Here is a 23,082-nt window from a genome sequence, read left to right on the forward strand (position 1 = left end):
GGCAATTTTCAGAAACGTACCATACATTCAGATCTCTGGGTATAAAATTAGTTTTATAAAACGTGATGGCAGTTTTGCCTAAGCAACTCTAGGCACGACAGACGATGCTGCTTGAAAGCGACATTAAAAATGGTTCAGGAGCAGCAAGGAAGTTGGCTGAGTTCTCCAAACGAAGGAAATTCTTGCTCTCCGGCTGGCAGTAGCTGGCTGTCTGCCTTTGGATATAATCAAAGCACGCAGCCAAATTAATTCTGTGTTCAGTTCCAATTTTGAGCTCTGTAGGGGTTGTCAGACCAGACCTTCCATGCGGGAATTCGGGTGACTCAGCAATGTGACCCCCCCACCCCCCCTCCCCCATCCCCAGCAACCCTCTCCCCTTCCCTTCCTTTCTTCCTCCACAAGTGTTTATTGTGCAGCCAGGGATACAGTGGCGAGCAGAGCCCCGAGTCTCCTTGGGGGGCAGACGTCAAGGAAACAATCATATTAAAGAAGGTGTAATTACAAAGTGAGATCAGTTCTCTGGAGGAAAGGGTCATGGGTCTAACAAAGGAAACAACCAAGGCCAGGGATGGAAGAGCATCCCTAGGACACGCTGGAGAAGAAGCTCCCTGGGGGCGGGGCAGGAAGGAGACGATGGAGAGATAGCTGTCTCCAAGGAGGGGACCCCACGCATGCCAAGGAGGCGTCAGGGAACTGAGAGCAGCTCCCAGATGTGATTTTTCAGGTCTCAAATGTGACCCTCCCGTTCATCTTGTCCCCAGAGGGTTCTCTGCTACGGTATGGCACTGTACGGCCTGACAATACATTATTTTGGTCCTCCTGAGTCTGTCCAGATAAGGAAATTCCTGCCGTTTCTCGTCGGAGAGACCAGAGCACCTTGAGGACCTGTGCCAGACACCCAGCACATGTTCGTGCGCTCACTTCACCCATGGCACTTACAGCGCCTACATTTTTTCCCGGGTATCTCTTTAGTTTTGTGTGCAGCTCCCACCGGGACATTTTAAAGATTCACAAGCTGTCGTAGAATGCTTTGAAATACTCTTAAAGAATCAGACTACATGAAATCTACCTCTATAAACATATTTTAGAGCCGTGATAAACAGAGAATATTTATGTGAAAGAAACAGGGATTTAAATTTATCCTCAGAAACTAAACGAAAGGACTAACATTTCCCCAAACTACAGCTTTTGAATCACCTTATAGTTATTCCTTTGGGTGTAGAGAAAACATAAATCAAAGGTACTTTGGAAGATTTTAAAAATACCATCCTGTGTAACCATGAAAGAGAAGCTATGATCTGAATTCGTTCTCAAATAATCTCTCTAAAAGGCTGAGCAAGTATCCATGTATTCTGAGGTTTCTCTTTTGGAAACGAAGAAAATCGTACTCTTTTTTCTTAAGCTGTGGGTACTTCTGTAAGGATATTACACTAGGTATTTTTTTCCTCATGTGTTATATTTTGATCCAGACAAATCTACCATGTTCGGGACAACTATTATATAGTCATAAACAGGAGGGAAAATTTGAACACTATATTTTCCAGTAGCATCTCTTTAAAATACAAGGTTTTCAAATTAAAACTTCAGAGTTAATGTAAAGAAAATGGAAGTTTCCCAAGGGAGAGAACGCTTTTAAGTTTATATTCATACTTAGTTTCTGGTGAAATGCTACCATTAATTAGTGGGTGCTTGGCCTTTGGAGAAACACCACATTGCAAAGATTTTCTTAACAAAACGTCCCCCAAAACAGAGAGAGAGAGACAGGCAGTGGTAGGTGTGATCCCAGGAGGCTGGCTGTTATCCTGCGCGGAGAATGCTTTTAGTTAGAATTCGAGACATCATCACAATAATAATGTCAGTATTATTTCCTTAAACTCAAATTCTCTGTCACCGTCTGAACAGTCACTCTCTGTACATTTAAACACCCATTTGGTCGTTTGGTCCAAGACCTACATCTCATCACTTCCGGCACCCACTTTTCTTCCATCAAAATTCTTCACGGGTGACCCACATCATTGCCTGCCCCAGCTCCAGGCCTCGGGTCCTAGTTCGGAGAAATCCACCCTTGTTGGATGGTATCTGGTGGTGTCTAGGAAAAGAGCTCAGAGAAAAGGCTTCCTTGTTTTGTTTTTTCCACAGTGAAGAATGTGAGCCAGGCTCATGGCATTTTTTGTTGATAACAGAGGTGCCCTGGAGAGTCTGCACAGAATTGGAACTTCGGCTGAATCAGGCACAGGTGGTTGCTTCATTTATTCTTTTCTTGTAGGTTATTTTTATTAAAATGTATTTTCCATTAAACTTATAAACTTAACTCGCTAAACTCATAAACCTTCAACTTAGACGGTGCTGTACGTCAATTATATCTCAATAAAACTGAAAAAGAAATGCGGTTTGCTTCCATCAGGAATTTTTTACCACGTCCCAAGCTGCGTCATGCACTTTTATTGGAGTTACATTGGAATAGTTTAAAATCATATGATATTCAGCTTTGACTCTAATGGCATTAGTGGATGCAGGTGTGTAAGTTACAGCCCCAGGCTGTACTTTCGAAATGAAGGTATTAGGCCAGTTTTCAGGCCCAACTGACCGAATAATCCATGCTTGTTGCTTCACGGTGCAGGAATAGGTCCAGACACACGTGCTCCCGTGGGTATGTACGGGCTCCACTTGGGGTCGTGCAATCGGCACTGGTCCCTATTCCTCCGTCCTAACAGGATTTCTAGTTGGTTTATGGTTACACAACAACCAATTAGTGAACAGAACGCTCCCCGCACCAGGCTCCCTTATAGCTGGGCGGGGGCTGTTTGAGTGTGCGCTAATGAAACACAAAGGAATTCTACTGAGTGCAGTTGCCAGGAAGGTTCTTGTTTCCCTTGTGAGAAAAAGACAGACAGCTGGCAGATCCCATACCCTTTGCCCTCTCCCCCTCTTGCTGACTGGAAAATGGACCTGGTACCCAGAGATGCAGCATGAAGCCACAGCCTAAGGATGGCTGTGCAGGGAGATGAAAGTCTAGTTCCCCGAGCTTGTGCATCAGCCCTGGACCGTGCACTCAGCCTGGGAACTGGTCAAGTTAGAAAAATAAACCCCTTCTTCGGCACAGCCGCTTTCGGCCAGGTTTCAGCTGCAGTCAGCCAAAAGTGGTCCCGGCAGACTGATAGAATGATGCATGTCATATATGTGATATGCGCAAGACGCAGTTGCTGGAAACCTCCGGGCAGGGTGTGCCCTGGGCGTGGGTGGGCTTCATTTGACCAAGGCCAGTACCTATGAGTACCTCTCATACTCATTAATGCTCTGCATACGAGAGTCTTTTAAACGGACATCGCCTTTTTTTCACAGCCTCTAGGCTAGTGGTTGTTGAACTTTGGGGGACATGAACCTGTGTGAGAATCTAAAAAAAAAACTCCAGACATCCTCCTTGGAGGATACACAGACCGAAGTAAAGAAAAAATAAGCGCACCGTTTGAGGGTTTCAGAGAACCTCCTAAAACCCATCCAGGGGTGCTGGCTGCAAGCGTTCTGCTCTGTTCAATCAGTTTTCATGATCCCTCTCTAAAGGCTCACTGTGCTAATTAACAGGATGCTAATTAGGTACTTGTTTGATTTTTAATTTTGCAAATTGGGGTATTCGTTTTATTCCTTGGATACTTACTAATTCTAAATTATTCTCATTTCATAAATCATTATCTATAGCAAAAAAAAATATCACTGGTACAGAGTAGGAAATCAAATGGCACAAAAACATATACAACGAAAACTGAGTTCTTCCCCCAAAGGCAGGACTCCAGACCTTAGCAACCCCATGACCAAGCTTCTTGGGTGTCATTCCAGGAATGTTTTGTGTGTAATTTCCATAAATGGGAGATTTTATGGTCACTGTTCTATTTTGTTTTTCACTTAGTATATCTTGGAGATCCTTTCACACCAATTATTATAGATCTGCCTATTCCTTTTAATGGTTGAACAGTATTCCATTGTGTAAGCGTACTGTGATTTATTGAACCACCTCAGTATCAATGGACATTTCTGTTGAGGCAGATTTTAAAATCACTCTTGGTTCAGCAGGCTCTGTGCTGTCTCCATGCCAGCCATTGAAATATGTGGAGAGAATACAAACTAATTACATCTGCTTAACCAAAGGAAATTAAAAACGAAAAGCCTGTTACAAACCCCTCCCCACTTTTCATCATCTCCATGTAGAACATTCTGAAGTCAGAAATACAAGTTTTGCTCTTTACCACTTTCAGTTATGCAAGTCCCTGTTTCCTCCTCTCGCTGGGGTTTTTGACTCACAGGAAAACATCACCTGGGTACGGTAGGAATGGGGTTCAGCAAAGACCTTGGAGCCAGACTGCCTGGGTTTGAATCTCAGCTCCACACTTTGTAGCTGTGTGACCTCGGGAAAGTTACTTAACCTCTCTGTGCCTTACTTTCTCATCTGTAAATGTGGATAATAATTTTACCAGTTGCACAGGGGTGTCAAGAGGATCAAATGAGTTAGAATCTCTAAAGTTCTTAGGACTGTGACACACAGAGAAAGCGCTAAGTGTTGGCCGTTACTTGTCTAGGTGGCCGTGGAATAAAACTGAGGGGCCAGTGGCTTCTGCAGTGGTGGTGTTGCCCACGGTGAGGAATGCTTGGAGGCTGTCTCAGAAGCCTCCTTGACCTCTGGCGCAGAGGCCCACATGTGTGCTTGCACACTTGTGCACACACAAGTACACCCCGCACACACCGCCCAGGCCCATCCGAGGTCTATTGAGCCAGGGATGGTGTGCAGGAGGGAGGGACTTCTGCAAAGTCCTCCTGGGGACCAGCATTAACCAAATGAGAGACTGTACGTCTGCCTGCACGGTGCCTCCCATGGGGGCAGGAAGCAGCTGGAAATCCCTACAGCCCTGGACATTAGCCCCTGAATGCAGAACACGGGGAAAGGTCCAAACCCCGGCCTGGCCTGGGGGGCACAGTGTCCAGCGGGGATAAACATCACTACCCCTGATGAATAGGAGGCCTGAGAAGGCCCAGGACAGAGGGAGGCGGGCCCATGGCTGAGCACTGGCCCATTTATTCCTCCCATCGGGGACAGTCCGACAAGCCCTAGAGACATCGTTCGTATCAGAGAAGCCTCCCTGAAAATAACTGCCTGGATTTTAATTAAGGTTCAGCAGGAGGTGACTGAAAAGTGGGACAGTGAGGAGAAGCCAAGAAGCCCAGGAGAGGAGTCTGGAGCCAAAGCTGCTGAAATATTTAGAAATCACAAAACGAAATCCATACCCATCCCCTCCTACTCAGAAATCATTTACATTTCTTTTCTGTCTAGTGTTTTACCATAAAATGAAAAATTGAGCTTGTCCCCATGCTTCAGAGCACCCAAGAATCAGATGGAAAGCTTGGTAAAATACAGATTTCCTGTACAGGTCCCACAGCATCTGACTCAAAAGCCCTGGGAGATCTTGGAATCTGCATTTTTAATACAGATGAAAATGCCACCAGGAGAGTCCTATTCAGGTGGTCCGTGGATTACACGTAAAAAATCAGGCCAGTGGTCACAGCAATTTCGTTTTAAAAAATGGCCTTAAATAGTTGAGTTATTTCATTTTCTCAAGATTACCAAGCTGGTACCCACTTCACTTCCTCCCAGAGTTGTGGATCCAAACCTATGGGAATCCCGAATAATAAGGATATTTTAGCTAGAGCTCTGTTCTGATCTGATTGACTTGCAAAATACCCAAATAAGAGTAAATATTATAAACCTTTGAATAATGTATATATTTTGAAGGCATTTTGAGAATAATTATACTAATAAACCACCTTGTTTGAAGTGAAATATATGAGTACTGTGCAAAGTTCTTTCTTTCAGGGACAGAGTGCTGCCTGATACATCAAAGGTATCCAATCATACTTCCAGCAGAATTTTGGAATATATCACATGTCACAAACAGAAAACGGAGTCGCTTTTACTTGGGTATGAATTTCGGAATGCAAAACCAATTTATTCTTGTTCTGATAGTTTGAGATACACTGTGCGTGGCATCGTGACACCAGCCATCAGGACATCTTTATGCATTTTCCACAAAGCTAATATTTGAAAAATGATCACTGTCTCCCAGGTCCTGGGAAAAATACATAAACCTCCAAGGTCTGTGTAAATTATTTCTAACTAGGTCAAGTGCCCTGAGTCCCTCAATACACATTCAGCACCTTTTCTGTCTTTAATTTCTCAACTCATCTACCACATAGAAAATGTGATAATTAGAAATATGTAAAGGTGTTTTGAAAAATGAACTTGCAGAACTGGAATATGATTTTCCAAATTATTTTAACCCATAATTGTTTTCCTATTAATTCACCAGTTGCACAAAGAATACACCTTCATACAGCACTTCCATATACACACAGGAGGTTGCATTTGTACATTTCAATCTCACATGTCATTAAGCTGACTTGTCAGTGAGGATTTTACTATGAATCCTTCATTCTGCAGATGTTGATCCTAACCAGGCTCAGGGTCAAAAATGAAAGTGACTCAGTTCTCCAGACCCTTTCTCTTCTAGGCAAGAAGGACGGCCCTGTGATTCCTTAGAGTTGCCAGGCAACCACCCTGCCTGCTCTACTCAGGTGACTGTCCAGGGAGGCCTGTGACACCAGGACAGCTGACCTGAGGCTGCAGGTGTTGGCCCTGTGTACCCACGTCTGCTATTCTCACCTAGGTGTGATCATCCACACCTTGGGTGTGAACTGATTTTGCACTTGGAGTGTAGAAAACTATGCTGCTGTGTGAAAAATAAAGCAAACACTTTTTTTTTTTTCCCGTAAAGTGTGAGCTTCAGCTGAGCTGAACATATGTAATGTTATAGTGGAAAGACCAGTGAACTAAAACAAGTAGAGATAGAACTTTCTAGAATAAAATCCAAAATGGACTCGCCACAAAACTTACATTTGTTTGATTTTTAAACATCATTACAATTACACACAAACCTGTTCAGGCACTTGGTACTTGGCCTCCATCCTCCCAAGCGAATCGGTCAGCAGTGGTCATTGGGAAGTTGTTTATTCAACAAGTCATTCATCCAAGAATGTATTGAGTGTGAGTGTGCGTTTCTTGAGCGTGAGCGGGACACTGTGGCATCTGCCTTGTCCAGTTTGCAGTCTGTGAGGGCACAACAAGGAAACACACGGCTCTAACACGGACAGATTCGGGTTATATCTGTGGTAAGGGCAGAGGGCTGGCACGTGGGTTTGCGTTTTCTGGGTTCCACGCATAGCAAGAGTGTCCTCAAGAGGAGGACAAACTGACCGCCTGGAAAGCATAATAAAGCCACTAGCTCAGTGAGCTCGAAACAGCCACAAGAGCAAAGAGCCACGGAAACAGAGAGTTCACCTTGTATCTCCCTTATTTGTCCAACGATCCAAGTCGTGAGGGCTGCACGGGAGTTGGTCATCAGCCAACATTGTACTTTGCCAAGAAAGGCATTAAAACAACTACGACAGGATTTCCCTGGTGGCGCAGCGGTTAAGAACCCGCCTGCTAATGCAGGGGACGCGGGTTCGAGCCCTGGTCCGGGAAGATCCCACATGCCGCAGAGCAACTAAGCCCGCGAGCCACAACTACTGAGCCCGCGTGCTACAACTACTGAAGCCCACACACCTAGGCCCGTGCTCCGCAACAAGAGAAGCCACCACAGTGAGAAACCTGCACACCGCAACGAAGAGTAGCCCCCACTCGCCGCAACTAGAGAAAGCCTGTGTGCAGCAACAAAGACCCAACGCAGCCAAAAATAAATAAATAAATTTTAAAAACAAAACAAAACAAAAAAACAACTACGACAATATACTATCTTTATCAGTTGCCAAAATAAAGGACACGTTAACACTAAAAAGGAACGAAGGCTTAATCTCAGGATCAGGGAGCGTCACCTGCTTTCTGTAAATCTGGCTTTCACGAAAGCCTCCGTGCACTGTCCTTATTCCTCTCATTTTGGGGGGGCAGGTGGAAGCTTAGCAGGGCCAACAAGAACCTGTGCGCCAGCGTCTGGGAGACACGCCTTCGTCGGCCCGCAAGGGTGGGGTTAAGCGGCAAGGGGCACGGGTTTCTAGTTCACAGGGACCACGCTGGCGGCCGTGTGGAGGAAGAGATGAGGGGGCGGGGCTGGAGATGCAGGTACAGGGAGAGGTGATGGTGGCCAGGACCAAGGTGGAGCCCGGGAGAGAGGGGAGAGGAAATGAGAGGGGGCGACCCAGGAGCCTTAGAGGTCGAGGTGATGGCACAGGTGCTGGGAGGGGAGGCCCCGTGGAGGATGTCCATTCAGGTTTCCACACGGTCTGCTCCAGCTTCTCGCTGGCTTTTTTGGTCTAAACTCTTTCAGTGACGCCTTCCATTCTTCTGCTTGGAGCCAGAGTCCTAGAACTGCTCCCCCGTCACTGCTGTCCCCGACAGCCACGTCCTCCACAGCTTAATCAACCCCTCCCCACCTCCCAGTGAAGCCGTTCGTCCACGCCGGGGACCCCCAGCCCTGACTCGCCGTGTTCTCAGAGGCCCCTCTTGGCCTCGCTGCTCCTACCCAATCAAAAGCCACACCGAGGGCTTCCCTGGTGGCGCAGTGGTTGGGAATCTGCCTGCCAATGCAGGGGACAGGAGTTCGAGTCCAGGTCTGGGAGGATCCCACATGCCGCGGAGCAACTAGGCCCGTGAGCCACAACTACTGAGCCTGCGCGTCTGGAGCCTGTGCTCCGCAACAAGAGAGGCCGCGATAGTGAGAGGCCCGCGCACCGCGATTAAGAGTGGCCCCCGCTCGCCACAACTAGAGAAAGCCCTCGCACAGAAACGAAGACCCAACACAGTCATAAATAAATAAATAAACAAATACTAAAAAAAAAAAAAAAAAAAAAAGCCACACCGAATCCATCTCCCCCTTCCGTCGCCCACACCCTCAGGCCCCTGACATCCAGGTCAGTGCAGGGGCTTTGGGACCCCGGGCTTCTCCTCGGCTAATCCGACCAACACCTCCTGGCCGGGTCTGTCACCTCCTCACTCCCATCCCCCAGAGCCTCCCCTTCCCTCTGCGTCTAACCTGGCATCAAGCCTGCTCACCCCACTCTCCTTCCCCCGGCCCTTCGTAGAGCAGCGTAAACCCCGGCGCCTCTGACCCCGCATTTGTCCCCAAACTTCGCCTCATCAGAGGCCTTCCAAGCCGTCCTGATCTACACCCGCTCCTTCCCCTAAGGTCACGGTTTTCTCAGTGTCCCTCCTAGCACTTCACCTCCACCTGACCTCACACTGAACATTGATCTAGTTTACCGGCTGTTTCCCCACTAGCGCGGTGGGCTCCATGGGGACAGGGGTTACAACCCCAGGGCCCGGAACAGTGCCGGGCAAACAGAAGGTACTCAATCAGCATGTCTTAGTAACCCCCTTCCCCTGCCCTTCCAGAATCGTCTCAGGATTTCCCCTCCACCTTGGGGTTTCTTCTCAGAACCCCCAAATACACAACCACACTCTCGTTCAAAGCCCCGTCACCCAACAGGCTCCGCCCTCCCTGGAATTCCTTCTTGGTCCACTCTCATGACAGTGCCTCAGTCTCCCTGGAGCTTTGAATATTTGCCCCTGCTCTGGGTTACAGACTCCTGGAAGCCCAGGAGCTGACTCCTCTCCCTTGATGGGTCGCCCTTGAGCCTCTGCATGCCCACGACGGCACCCAGACCACATATACCGACGAGCAGCTCGCTGGCCCTTCCGCCAAGCGGCCTGCATCCCGCTGAAGTCTATGCTGTTCCCTCAGTTTTGGTGGTTCTTTTGCTGTCCCCAAGGTGAAAATTGCCTTGAAAATTGTACCATAGACATATGACACGAATACAGATATTCTTGTATTGATAAAAAGTAAACCAATTGAAATAGAAAGTTGAGAAAAATGACTTGAGATATTTAAAAAGTCATAGACAAAACCAGCTAATTTCTTCCAGTTTTTCTTCTCCCCTGTTAGGTACGCTATTGACTCAGAGAAGCAGAGCTTTATAAAAAGACGATTCTTGCCAACCTGGAGCAGAAAATATTAATACAAGCAATTCAAACAACAGGTATAGCAAATCTTGGTGATTCACTTTCCTTAGGAGGAGCTTTTTTTTTTTTTTTAAATAAGGGAAAAAATTGCGTCTTTACTTTCATGAACTTTTAACTGCACATTAGCATTTCCTTCAAGTATGCATGGAGGCAACAAACCTCTGTAATATTAGAAATTCCTGTGGTTTTGTAAACAATTTCTAAATCTCAGATACTTTTATGCCCATTAATGTTTTTGCAGCTATTGAAATCCTCTTCACTACGTGGAGCTTATGGGGGATACGAGACCTGCTACTACACAATGTTATTTGGTGCATAAAGCAGCACGTCACAATTTAAAAAAATCTTTAGGTAACTGTATGTAAGAATAATTGCTTTCATTTGTGATCCCAGGTCACGAATGCACATTACTTGATGCATTTATGTGATTCTGAGGTGTCTACAGACTTCATCAAACTGTCAAGGGGGTCATGGCACAAAAAGAGTTAAGAGCCCTGAATCTCGCTCCCTAGTTTTCATAACCAGACCCTGGGGGTGCAGGGAACTGGAGCTATAACTTTTTTCTTTCACATTAAAAAACTTGTGGTAAAATGAACATAAATTTACCATCTTCCTGATTTTTAAGTGGTTCACTAAGTTCAGCAGCGTCAAGCACACGCATATTGCTGTGTAACCCACCAAGGATGAGCTCTCGGGTGGAAATGACTAGGTCTTAATAAAGGAAAACTTTGTTTGTATGTTCATTGTACCTCAATAAAGCTAAAATTCCAAAAACAAACCCAAAAGGGAAAACTTTGGCTAAGTGTAAATATTTTAAATACTCCTGATTTTAGGGAAACGGCCACAAAATAGTAATGCCCAGCGTGCATGCACATCCCGCCAGAGATCTGTGAGGGCAGAGTGGAGATGCCCGTCTAACCCTGACCCACAGCCGGCTTGTCAATGAAACTGCCCCGGCTCTGGCTTTGGGCATTTGCTTCTCAAGCAATGGCTTTTACACCGTTTCCTGCTTCTAATGCTCTGTATCTGATGTGGCACGGCTGGGGGTGGACAGAGCTGGGCGTTGGCCACTGCGCCAGCTGGGCCTGTTCGCTTTCCTTGAGTCTCAGGGTTCCCATTTGTGAAACCAAGGTGGTCCAGGGGGTTAAACAGAACCAACCTTTCGTAGAGCACAGGTGCTAAGCAAAGCCTGGGCACTTGGCATTCCCTTTTGCCCCAACATTCAGGTTACTTGACTATTTAGGATGAGGTCATTTCAATCTATTCTATGTAAAACTCAGTTTTATTACAGCAAAAACCAAGGTCCAAATATACGTTGCCGTTGTGCCAGGAAATGAATCATTAGGGCGTGTCATTGCTGTCGGTGTACACTCCATTGAGTTCCATCCCTGTCATGCTTTTCCCTTTGAACTCTTTTTATTTTTTAAAAAATTTATTTGGCCATGCCAGGTCTTAGTCGAAGCACACGGACTGACCAGGGATTGAACCCAGGCCCCCTGCATTGGGAACGTGGAGTCTTAACCACTGGACCACCAGGGAAGTCCCTGAACTCTTTTTAAAATATGAGCTGGGTTTGATGCTTTCACTGCTGGACAAGTTTCACTTATTTTTAACATTGGTTGTAAACCCAGCACAAAGCCCATTCTACCCACTCCAATAGCCAAAGTCATCCACATTCTGAGATGCATTTTTATGGCAGAGATATGGGTAGGTCCCTCATGCAACACACATTTACTGCACAAAGCTCTGGGGACTCAGAGACGAGTTTAGACACGGTCACCGCCCCAAGGAGCTCAGTGTGGCTGATGAAGGAAGGACAGGTGTTTCAGCTCAAGAAGAGCCCAGGCAAAAGCAGGGAGCTCTGAGAAGCGGAGACAGTCAAAGGAGTTCTGCAGTTGGGCGCTGGGAAACCCAGAGCTGACTGCACAACGGGCTGTAGGAGCGTCTCTGGGTCTTCCTTTGTATCCCATGGAGTGGGGAGGAGAGTGGGCAGGTGCACTAGGTGAGAGGGCGCTGGAGTAGCTTGGCCATGAAAAGCAATGAGAGCAAAGGCACAAGGCAGAGGTCGTTAAGTCCAGGCATGGCAGTAGGGATGGTTGGAAGACCAACTATGGGCTGCGGGGATCTGCAGACCAGACCCCTGGCAGGGAGGGTCCCAGGACTGAAACTGGGCTTGGCGGCTGTGGCCAGGTGACCGGAGACTACCTGAGAGGTGGGGTCTTGGTGACCACAAAGTAAACGATTTGGTGCATACCCCGTACGATGTGACTGCTCGACAACCAGGCGAAGACCAAGGCAGGAATTGACCAGGCACAAAATTGCCCTTTTCTTGGGAAATCAGAGCACAGCTTTTTTCAACGAAGTCTTTCTTCTGAATATTTGGTCCTCAAAAACACCTACAAATACCATAACTTTATATGCCAATTATTACCATTATCAATATCAAAATCAACATCAATAAAGAACTAGAAATTTTAACCAAGCTTCTTGGGAGTAACCTAGAGAATATTCAGTAAAAGTAGAAAAGTCGTTCATGTTCAGACTAGTAGTGCCCAATTCTGGACGTGCGCAAGCCAAGGAAAACTAGTGTGACTAAGTTCTCCTCATCTTTATCTGACATCATCCAGGTGTGAGAGGGATGTTTCCCTTTTAAGAGCAAATCCGTCACCCCTCCAGCTTTTCCATTTACAGCAGTCATCTGGGAATACCGAACCTGAGATTGAAGGGATGCCGGCCGCCATAACGCCACAGCCTCCGGGGCCTGGAGGTAAACTGGTTGCTGCAAAGCAAACCTTCAAAGGCGTCATTTGGGGACCTGGGCTTTGCTGCCTGACTCTTCCTCACCTTTAGGTCCCTGGAATTCCTTCTGTTCAATTGGGACAGTGGAGGGGTGCCCAGAAGGTTCTATGGGACCGGCCTGATGGCGCCTGTATCACCAACACTCAATGTGCCACTAGCTGAGTCACTCGGCCACTTACTTGCAAGGGAGGTTGGAAAACACTTGAGCTGTTTGCTCAGGAAGAAAGTAGGTTTGGTGACCTAGCCAGTCCCATCCGAAGTAGCTTCCCCTTTTAAAGATTTACCTTCCTCCGCCCCTCTGACTTTGGCATTAACCTGGGCAGAGACCTCCAGATAGATCCAGCTGGATTCCTTCCCTACCTTCCCCCAAGGAAGCCACATGCAAAGGCCTCGGGGAAGGAGGCGGGGCTGTGAGTTGAACTCTGTCCTTCAAGATCTGTTGGAGGTCCCATCCCCCCAACCTGTGAATGTGACCTTATTTGGAAATAGTGTCTTTGTAGAAGTAATCAAGTTAAGATGAGGTCACACTCAATTCAGGTGGGCCCTCATCCATGACTGGGGTCCTTAAGAAAAGAGAGGTTTGGATGCAGACACAGGGCAGACGGCCAAGTGATGCCTTGATCTTGGGACGTCTGGCCATCAGAACCTCAAGAAAATAAATTTGTTATTTTAAGCCACCCGGTATGTGGCACTTTGAGACAGCAGCTCTGGATTAAAATCTCCACTTCTGCCACTAGCCGTGCAAGTCAGTCAACTGCAAAATGGGTGTCAGGATATGGCTGGCGGGGCTGGAACTGAGAAGCACGGAGGGTACAGGTGCACCCCTGTATAACACGCCCCAGGCCCGTGGTGGGGAGGGGGTGAGCCCTTTGTGGTCCCTGTACTCTCAATGCTGCAGACACCCTGTTCCCCAGGTCTGGCCTGGCCTTGGGCTCACTGGTGCCTACTCAGCCTTTCGCCTTGGATTAAAGTTAACTTCTCAAGGGGGCTCTCCTTAGCCCCACTCCTCCCCACCACCTGCAGGTGGGGCTGGTCTCCATCAGTTGCCCACCTACCCTCATCCTGTTCTCTCCCTGGGCTTGGTCCAGAGGGCATGGTGAGCGCAGGGCCCGTGGGAGTCCAGCTTGTTGTAACCTGATGAAGATGCCCGGCACTGAGAAATGGCTCGGCCCTCAGCTGTGTATTGTGGGTTTGGGATTGGCCAATTCCAGGTACACAGGACCAAGAAAAAGGCAAGCCACCCACTTGCACCCTTTGGGTGCTCTAGGCAACACTGATTCCCATTAGTTAGTTGATGACTGAGAGCCCTATATTCCAAGAACAATTAAATCAATAGCAAGAAAACAGATACCCGCTAAACCAATTGTCACACTGTCACCTAGGGGAGACCGGGTTGGGACGGAGCCATTGTTCTATGCACAGATACTTACACTAGGTTTTGTGTTTTATTAAAAGTCTGGGTGGGTACAGAAAAAAAACACACACACTTATGTTAAAATATCCAAAGAAAATTTACTGCAACTTCTGTAGAATTGAATTTGTGCTACAAGACATGTTGCATAGGAAACTATTTAAAGCCCCTGAGGAAAAATCTCAATAATTAAGGTGCGACTGGTTTTGTTTCTTCTTTGGGGAAGAGTGAGAGACGCTCTCTGGGAAGACTGAAGGTGGAGAGTGAAGAACCAGTACGTAAGGTGATTTCGTGTGATGATTTGGGGGAATTGTGTATCTTGGTTCTTGCAGCATAAAACATGTAGTTTTTTTTTTTTTAATTGTTGCTGTTGTTTTCCAGTCAGTTGGTCTTCCGTATTTGAATCAATAGATATATAAGAATGTTTTAGCCCAATAAGGGATTTACATTGATTATACTAAGTAATTAGCATGCTTCCAGAAAGCAGATTTAGAGAGTGAGATGCCGGAACCCCAGATGGCCCAGCATCACTCACGTAAGCGCAGCGCATATCCTGGCCCCGTCCTGGGGATCAGCTCTATTGATCTGCCAGTATTTCTCCATCCCTGTCCCTCACTCCCTTCCGAGGTGCATCCACAACGCAATTGTAGAATTCAGCCCAGCAAGCTGATCTCCAACCATCAAGGTTATCAATGCAACAGTCCGCCAAGTCCCAGATTTTACGTGGGAAACATTTTCAGATGATATTCATCCTGCTCAGATAATCTTCATATTGTTAAAAAAAAAAAAAAAAAAAAAGATTTCCCTATGCTATTTATTTCCAAGGAGAGATGGGCACACCAGGAGGGGAGAGGGGTTACATTTTAGGTGGAATGAAGTAGAGAATTTGGCAAATGGCAGCGGGCACCTCTGGACGTCAGCGTAGGGTGTGCTTGTGGTGATGTTTTCTTCGTGCCCAGAGGAGAGGCTTCGAGCTCTGCAGCAAGCACTCCCCTGCCCCCGGGGAGAAGCAGGACCTCTCAGAGCTGCAGGGGCCACCTCTCTCCAAATGGCGTAGCTCTTTTGCAGGATTAAGGGCACACAGGCAGGGGCCATAGAGAATGCCACCTGCCCGCCGCCCTCTCATCTCAAGTGCACCCAAATTGCTCCTGTTGGATTTCACTCTTCCTGCTAAAGCTCAAAAAAGCTTCCCCGGTGCTGTGGCCGTTCCTTTACTGCAACACGAGGCCAAGGTACAGAAGGTAATAAAAATCACAGGAAATCGCAGGACTAGGACAGCCTCAGAAAGAATGGGCATGGACCACACTCATTTACTGAAACACCACGTTTCCTATTTGATTTCTTTTTTTTTTTTTTTTTTACAAGTACAGAGGCAAAAAGGTCCACCATCTGAACAAGTGTCTTTCCGTGCTAAGTGTTGAAATGCAAAGAGAATCCGGCAATCAGAAATGCCCCCATGACCCTTAAATACATATATACATCTGTAACATAATTTAAAAAGGTCTTTATAGAACATAAAAACCTCAACAGCATCTGCCCCTATGAAGTGTTTTCTTTTTTTTTTTTTTTACCTTTACGGTTCGTTAAAAAATTAGATACCACCTTTCTCGTACGCGCCCCACCCCCCATACTTTAAAAAAAAAGTGATTTAAATTTAAATTTATACTTAACAAATAGAAAGCTATTTGATTGGCAACAACCTGCAGTAGAAATTCCCTTCAAGTCTCCCCCGTGACAGAGGAGGCGGGTGGAACATCGCGTGTGCTCGGTCCTGGGTGTGGATCCAGCCAGGAGGGACCCTGGGTCTGTCTGAGCTGACCTTCCCTCCCTCCCCAGCTCTATGTGCCCGCCTGGGCATCCGGGGCAGACAGAGGGCATGAGCCCCGGAGCAGCCCTCCGGGAGGGCATCAGGAGGTCGGAGACCAGTTCAAATCACAAAGTCGTCGTGGTCCACGGGACTGAAAGCAGCCGCTCGCAGGATGTCCAGGGAGTTCACCAGGATCAGGGTCCCTGTGAGGTGTTTCCAGCGCTTGGTGATGGGGTTTTTCATCTTATCCAGGCCGATGTGCAGCTCCTGGATGACATCCCGGTAGCTGTCCCCGATCTGGTGGCTCCAGGTGAGTAGAAAGTCGTACGCAGGCTTCCACATGGCCTGGATAGTGGAGTTGTCCAAAACCAAAAGAGAGAGAAAAAATTGGGGGACACTGAGAGACTGGGTCTTAGAACCTCTCCTAGTACCAGCATCTCTGTTCATCACTGATGCTACTTTTTAAAGAGTGAAATGAACCCAAATAGGCCGCCTCTGTCCCGGGCCAGCACATTTCAGAGGGAAGAACACACTTTGTGTGAGAGCAGGTGTATAGTACCAAGTAGTGACCGAACAAACAGAAAGGGTTTCTCTTTCCTTCCAACCTCCCGTAGCACCTTCCATTTATTTAGAAACTCATCACATCCATAAAGGATGCCCTTATTCTTGGGACCTCTGCTTCTGAGCTCTTGCAAGCCTGACTGTCTTTCCAGAAACTTAAAGTGACCACCACAAAACAAGTGAGAAAACAAAGACTCCCTGAGCAGGAACCCAACCAGCCTTGGCCGAAGCTGACAACATACCAGGTATGCATTTCACACCGTGCAGGGCAGAGCCCCAGCCAGAACTGATCACAAAGGGCTCCGTCAAGCATCATTGGGCTGAAGGTAATTCAAGATCAGCATCAGGGACGGATGGGCAGTTCCGAAGATGCTGTTCCAACGTCCCGCTTGACGGGAGAGTGGCCTTGCCGCCGCCGCCGGGGCCCGGCTCACAACTAAGGATCCCGAGGAGGATAAGACTTGCTCCCGCTCAGCGAGAGCCTACTAGGTGCTAAGCACTTGCTTCCACATTTTACCTGTGTTGTCCTCGTAAAAATGCTGTACAGTAGACGTCGTCATCACTGCATCTTACAGGTGGAGGGAAGGGCACCCCACTCACCTCGCTGTCTACCACCCCGTTCCTGTCGCGGTGAGGGGACTCGTACGCGTCCATCTGTCGCTTGGACACCTTGGCGAGCTTCTCGGCCAGCTCCCTCCAGCGCTGGGCCACCTCGACCGCCGTGGTCAGGAGCACGAAGTCCTGGATGAGTCTGACCACCAGGCCCTGGCAGTCCATCTTCAGTAAGGCCTAAGGAGGAAGGAGCAGGCATGAGGCAGAACAGACGTGAGGCAGGACAGAGGGCAGGCTCCGGTTTCATGGGAAGCCCGCACCGCAGAGACCACGAGCCAGTACCCTCAACGCGGCAAGGCCTGAGCGCCAGCACCGCCGCGACTCCCAGGTGCAGGAAAAACCACGATCTGTGGGAGGTACCGGGTCCCCCGCCCACAAATTCTCGTCCTCCTGGAACCTCCCAACGTGACCGAATGCCAAAGTAGGGATCTTGGCAGATGTAATTAGCTAACATGAGGTCCCACTGGACTAGGGTGGGCCCCTCATCCAATGACTGGTGTCCTCATAAAGAGAGAAACAGACATGCAGAGACAGAGAGAAGAAGTCCACGTAAGGATGGAGGCAGACGTGGGGTGATGCGGCCACGTCACTGGAGCCACCAGGAGCTGGGAGAGGGGCACGGGCCAGACCCCCGCAAAGCCTCGAGGAGGAGCCAGCCCTGCCGACACCTCCAGACCCGTCCCAGGATGAACCTCTGCGGCTCGGAGCCTCCCAGCTTGCGGTACTCGGTCGCGGCAGCCCCGGGACGCCGCCAGGCAGGGTGCGTGTGATGACGGCTGTTCATCTGTTCCCTCCCCGACTGGGGCACCTGGAGAGGTGATGCCCTTTGCCCAGACAGCCAGCTCGGCACGGCCTGGGGCTCAGAGCAGGACAAGCTGACGTCAGCAGCGGGGGAGCCCCAACGGGCAGAAGAGGTGCAGGTGAGGGCTCAGAACCAGGCCTCTCAGGTTCTGGAGACACACGAAGGCCTCGCGTGGAGGGGAGGCTAACAGGGCCATCAAGAAAGTCTCCAGAATTGCTGGGACTCTGCTCCCTTGACAAAGCTGCGAGAGCCTTCTGGTGTCTCTAGGACAGGGATCACTGACTATGGAGGGACACAAACGCCCGTCAGCCGGGAAGGAGGCAACGGGCAGAGCCTTGCCCAAGCCCCGGCTCGGCCCGAACAGCACAGGCCCACCTTGGACTCGATCCCCCATCCAGGAAAGGGGCTGGTCAGTCAGGGGGGCTTCCAACACAGGGCTCGACGTCCTGTGGGTTCTGTGCGGCCCCAGGCTGGAGGCTGTGTCACATGAGCATTTCTGGCTTAAGGAAACACAAAGCCACATCAGTAGCACAAACCTGCAGGCCTCCTGTCCGCACGCATCACCCCGAGCTACGAGCTACACGGACGGCTGCTGGGTGTCGGGCTGCGGGTCCGGTGAGGCCGGTACAATGAGTGTGCAGCTCTGGGCGGCCAGGATGGAGCCCCAGGCAGGGGGAGAAGGCGCGGTGAGGACCAGCTCTCCTGGGCCATGGAAGGCGCGGCTCGCCCTGCTCTCATCCGCAGATCCTCTGCCGGACTACAGCCTGACACCTGCAGAAGCGACGGGGTCTGAGACCCCCTTGGGTCCTCGGACGTCGAGGATGCAACCAAAGAGATACCGCTACCAGTCACCGGGCCCGGCCCTCTTTCTGTCCCTCTACGCTCTGTCCAAGCACCTGACGTCGCTTCAAGGCTCCGAAGAGAAAGTGTTAGAGACGGCAACCGACCGACCAGCCAGCCCCTCCCCAGCTGAGCCAAACACGCCGCTCACGCGCTCCCTTCAAACATTTCGTGACGACGCAGGCAGCCTGGCATCTGTGCAGGATCAGTCTGCGGGGCTGCTACTTGAAAGAACGCAGCTATTTTTGAGTATTCTCACCTACGTTTTATGTTTATTTGGGGGCAACTTAACAAATGAAGAAATGGTGACTTTTGGGGGAGTCCCTGAATGCAGAGCCTGATGCCCCAGCATCTCAATCTTTGCCTTTAAAACATAAGATCAATCGGAGGCCGTCCTGGGTCCGAGGGGGCTATAACGGTGGGAAGAAAGAAGGCAGCTTGAGGACCACGTGGTCCTTTTCTTATTTTTGTTTTTGATTTTAAATAGACTACCTTCCCTGAGTGTTCCCAGTGAGCCGGGTGCAGGGCGCGTCTACCTCTCAGAACCCCCATGAAGGGAAGCCAGGCTCACCCCAATTTGCAGGTAAAATCGGAGGGAAAGGGAGGGGCTCCCAGACCTGGGGAGGGCCTCCAGGCAGGCTGTCCCCAGCTGCTACCCACCGTGTGGGTTGCACTGTGTCTGTTTTATAGACCCCGTAGATGCTGGGTGGCTTGTCCAGGGGTCCCACAGCTCGAGGGCACAGAAGTGGAGGCAGGTCCAGATTTCCCAGTGCTCAGGCCAATGGCCTTTCCAACTGTGTGGGCACCACGTGACATCAGCACGAGGCTTCATCGCAACGATTTACACATTTCAGAAAATGGTCTCTGAACTTTGGTATCTTCAAGTGAAATTGTTTGAAAAAACTTAAATGTTTACTAGATTTGTGCTGCCGAAGATGTGAAGAGTATACAGGGATGTGTTTATGGTATGGGGGAGACGTGTGACAAATTGGTAGAATTCTGGATTTAAATTCTTTTGCTTGAATAAAAAACAACAACAAGGTCCTACTTATAGCACAGGGAACTATAGTCAATATCCTGTGATAAACCATAATAGAAAAGAATATGAAAAACAATGTATGTATATGCATAACTGAGCCCTTTTGCTGTACAGCAGAAAGTAACACAACAATGTAATTCAACTCTACTTAAATAAAATAAATTAAAAAAAAAAAGTTAAGAAGAAATTCTTTTGGCGTGGCGTGGTTTGAGCCCAGACACACAGGAGACGCAGGGTGCCCTCTAGCCACGCCTGGTGTCCTGAGAAGGCGTCTGGCCAACCTCCCGTGACAATGGTCCCACCCAGGCTTCCTCATGGTGTCCCAGCAGTGTCTGTGTGCTCAGCTGCCAGGTTCCGCAGGTGGCCTTGTTTTCCAGGTAACAGAACACTTCAGAGTCGCCTGCTTCTGATTTGGGTATCCCTGGTGGGGGCGATCAAAGCTGCTCTCTCCCAGGGCACTGGGTGCAGGCACAAAGGTCCTGAGAAACTCAAACCCTCTCTCTGGCCCCGAGCAGTCACAGCTGGGGCAGAGCGCTGCCCACACCACCGCCAAGGGGTAGTTCATGCATTTATTTTTTCTGAACGGCACATTTTGGGTGCCCACCAAGTCTCAGCAATAGAAAACTTCTCAGTGGCAGGGATATGGTGCTGGAACCCTTTCCCTGAAGCACACACAGCAGTATACACAGGTGATACCAGAAAAAAAGCACAAGGCTGGTTCCAGCTGGACTCCCACGAACTGGAGTGACCCATGACTTCAGTCAGGGTGGCCAAGTCTGTTCCAAGGGCAAGACAGGACCTATTTTTGGCTTTGCGGGCATGGCGTCTCTGCCTCAGCCACTTGACTCTGCCAGTGGGGCGTGAGAACAGCACGACAACACTTGAACGAGTGGGCAGGGCTGCGTTCCAGTAAAATTTCATTTACAGAAGCAGGTGGCCCGCGGGCCAGTGTGTCAACCCCTGTTTGAAGGGACATTCTTATGAAAATACAACGAAACATCCCTTTGCTGTATGTCCACCCCAGTCATGCTCCCATTCCTGAGATGTTAGAACACCAGAGGGCAGTCACCATGGCAACCCTGCTCCTCCCTGTATCCGCAGCCTTGGGCTTTGGGACCACCCGGCAGGAAGTCCCCAGGCACCTCCCTAAGTGCACAGCAGGTAATTACTGTGTCCTCTTCTGGGGGGTAAAGAGCTTTTGGCTCCTGATTCAGAGCACCGCTCCACACCGTCCTCTCCAGCCCTAGCTCTCCCTGATCTCAACATCCCCCTTTATTTCCATTAGTTTTCAAGGTTCTCGGTGTTGATTTCACCCCGCACCTCACTCCTAAAGCAACCACCCACCTTGACTTATATCCCACAGTAACTTTCCCTTTTTCAGAGAAACTTCTCCAAGAGCCCAGAGCACTCTTCCTTCCTTCCTTCCTTCCTTCCTTCCTTCCTTCCTTCCTTCCTTCCTTCCTTCCTTCCTTCTTTCCCTCCCTCCCTCCGCCCTCCCTCCCGGCCAGGAGGACACTGCGCCTCTCGTAATCCCCAAAGTCGGGAACAATCTCTTACACTGAAAGTGTGTCGTTGAATGAAAACACTTCCAGTTCTCAGAGCTGGGCTCCTCAGGGTTCTCTCTGCCACCCTCCACACACACACACACACACACACACACACACACAAGCACGAGATGGCCATCACCCCAATCCACGCAGTTCTACAGCATGAGCCAAATCCTTCTCTCTACTCAGTGCTGAGTGTTGTCATTAAGTCCTGGTACAAACACATAGCAATGTCTTCCGCTTGGGCTTTCGACCACACTCAGAAAACCCTTCCCCAAACCCACAAAGTGTATCAGAAGCAACATTAATGCCCTAAAAACAGAGGAACATACTCTGTCGTTTCTTGCCTTCATGAAACAGAACAAAAACCGACATCGAAACCCAAGGCTCAGAGAGGTGAGGGGAGTGTGTACACACCAGCAGGGCCGTCCAGTCTGGTCGCTGCAGTGATAGCTCTCGACACCAGCAGGGCTGTTAAAGCATCCCCTGTCATTCTCAGGCCTTGCACGCCCCGAAGTGACACCCACTGCCACGCGCCAACGCTGGCTCCTCCCGTGTCTGGAGGGCTCCTACAGCTCGCACATGGAACGCACAGGGACAAGCGTGCAGAGCCACGGGGCCGGGACCCGGCTCGGAGCAGCGGGGGTAACGGTGAGACCAGGCGCCACCGCCCTACCGGAGACCGAGGACCAGAGCACCTGCCCAGCTGGGGGGCCCGCAGGCTCCACGCAGACACAGACAGAGCCGCCTGTACATGCTCTCCAGGCGTGTACAGAATGCAGGATGTGGACAGCGCAGGGCAGACGCAGGGGACTGAGGAATACCCGCAGTGTCTACACTGCAGACCGCTAACACAGGCTGCCTCTGGGAGACGGGCCGGGGGCCTTCTCTGCTGCTGTTCCTCAGGCCTGGCAAATAGCAACGCAAAAAGCAGCATCTGCTGTTTTTACAAACAGAAGAGTCAATGAGGATGATCTTCATTCTGGAAAAAAGCAAAACCTGGGGTGAGCCACAGCAGCGGGGCAGACCCCAGGACCCCAGAGGCTCTGACGGTCAGCACCGATGTGCACGTGGCCTGGGAACTGCCCCTCTCGGCCACGCCGCAACCCAGACCCAGGGCCATCGGCCATCCAATCCCCACCCGCCAGGGCAGGATGGAAAAAAACCCAGGGCTACTGCACAGGGCGCCCTCTTGCTAAGGTCGGCCAGGTCTGAAGGCAGATGGGGGTAAAAAGCCAAGGGATCTAGGCACAAGCGTGTGAGGGGCTCCCTGACTCACAGCACTTCCGTTTCACCTGTACTTTTCATCTCTGACCTCTGCTAAAAATGACCCGCCCACTCATTGCCTTAAATAGAGGAGAATGCAGGGATGTGTGTGAAAATTAGATCCTCCACCGCCAGGTGTCCTGGTATTCTGAAAGAATGACACTCAGGGGGGCGGGGAGGGAGGGGGAGACTGGCTGTCACCTGAGTGGCTCTGAGACTAGAAGGCAGCAAGGAGCAACACACCTGGGTAGATCCCCAAGGAGCAGGACACACCTGATCCCCAAGGAGCAAGGACACACCTGGATCCCCAAGGAGCAGGGACACACATGGATCCCCAAGGA

General features: G+C 49.6%; 1 protein-coding gene and 1 long non-coding RNA gene across 4 annotated transcripts in view; one reads left to right on the forward strand and one right to left on the reverse strand.

Moving 5' to 3' along the window:
- The first annotated feature begins 397 nt into the window (after positions 1–397).
- LOC309630404 lies at positions 398–21,361 on the forward strand. Its single transcript, XR_014245645.1, has 4 exons — positions 398–12,824; positions 16,327–16,384; positions 19,377–19,472; positions 19,580–21,361. It is a non-coding gene; the product is annotated as an uncharacterized lncRNA (long non-coding RNA).
- SH3BP4 (SH3 domain binding protein 4) overlaps positions 14,344–23,082 on the reverse strand; it is a 93,429-nt gene continuing 84,690 nt past the window's right edge. For all 3 annotated transcript variants that reach the window (XM_082395565.1, XM_082395567.1, XM_082395566.1), the window contains 2 exons: positions 17,236–17,424; positions 14,344–16,419 (listed from right to left, as the gene is read on the reverse strand). In XM_082395565.1, the coding sequence (XP_082251691.1) occupies positions 16,195–16,419; positions 17,236–17,424 (414 nt within the window). In that variant the 3' untranslated portion in view covers positions 14,344–16,194. The remainder of the gene's footprint in view (positions 16,420–17,235; positions 17,425–23,082) is intronic.

This window comes from Balaenoptera borealis (assembly GCF_965194805.1).
Source record: "Balaenoptera borealis genome assembly, chromosome: 6".
In the NCBI taxonomy this organism is placed as follows: Eukaryota; Metazoa; Chordata; class Mammalia; order Artiodactyla; family Balaenopteridae; genus Balaenoptera; species Balaenoptera borealis.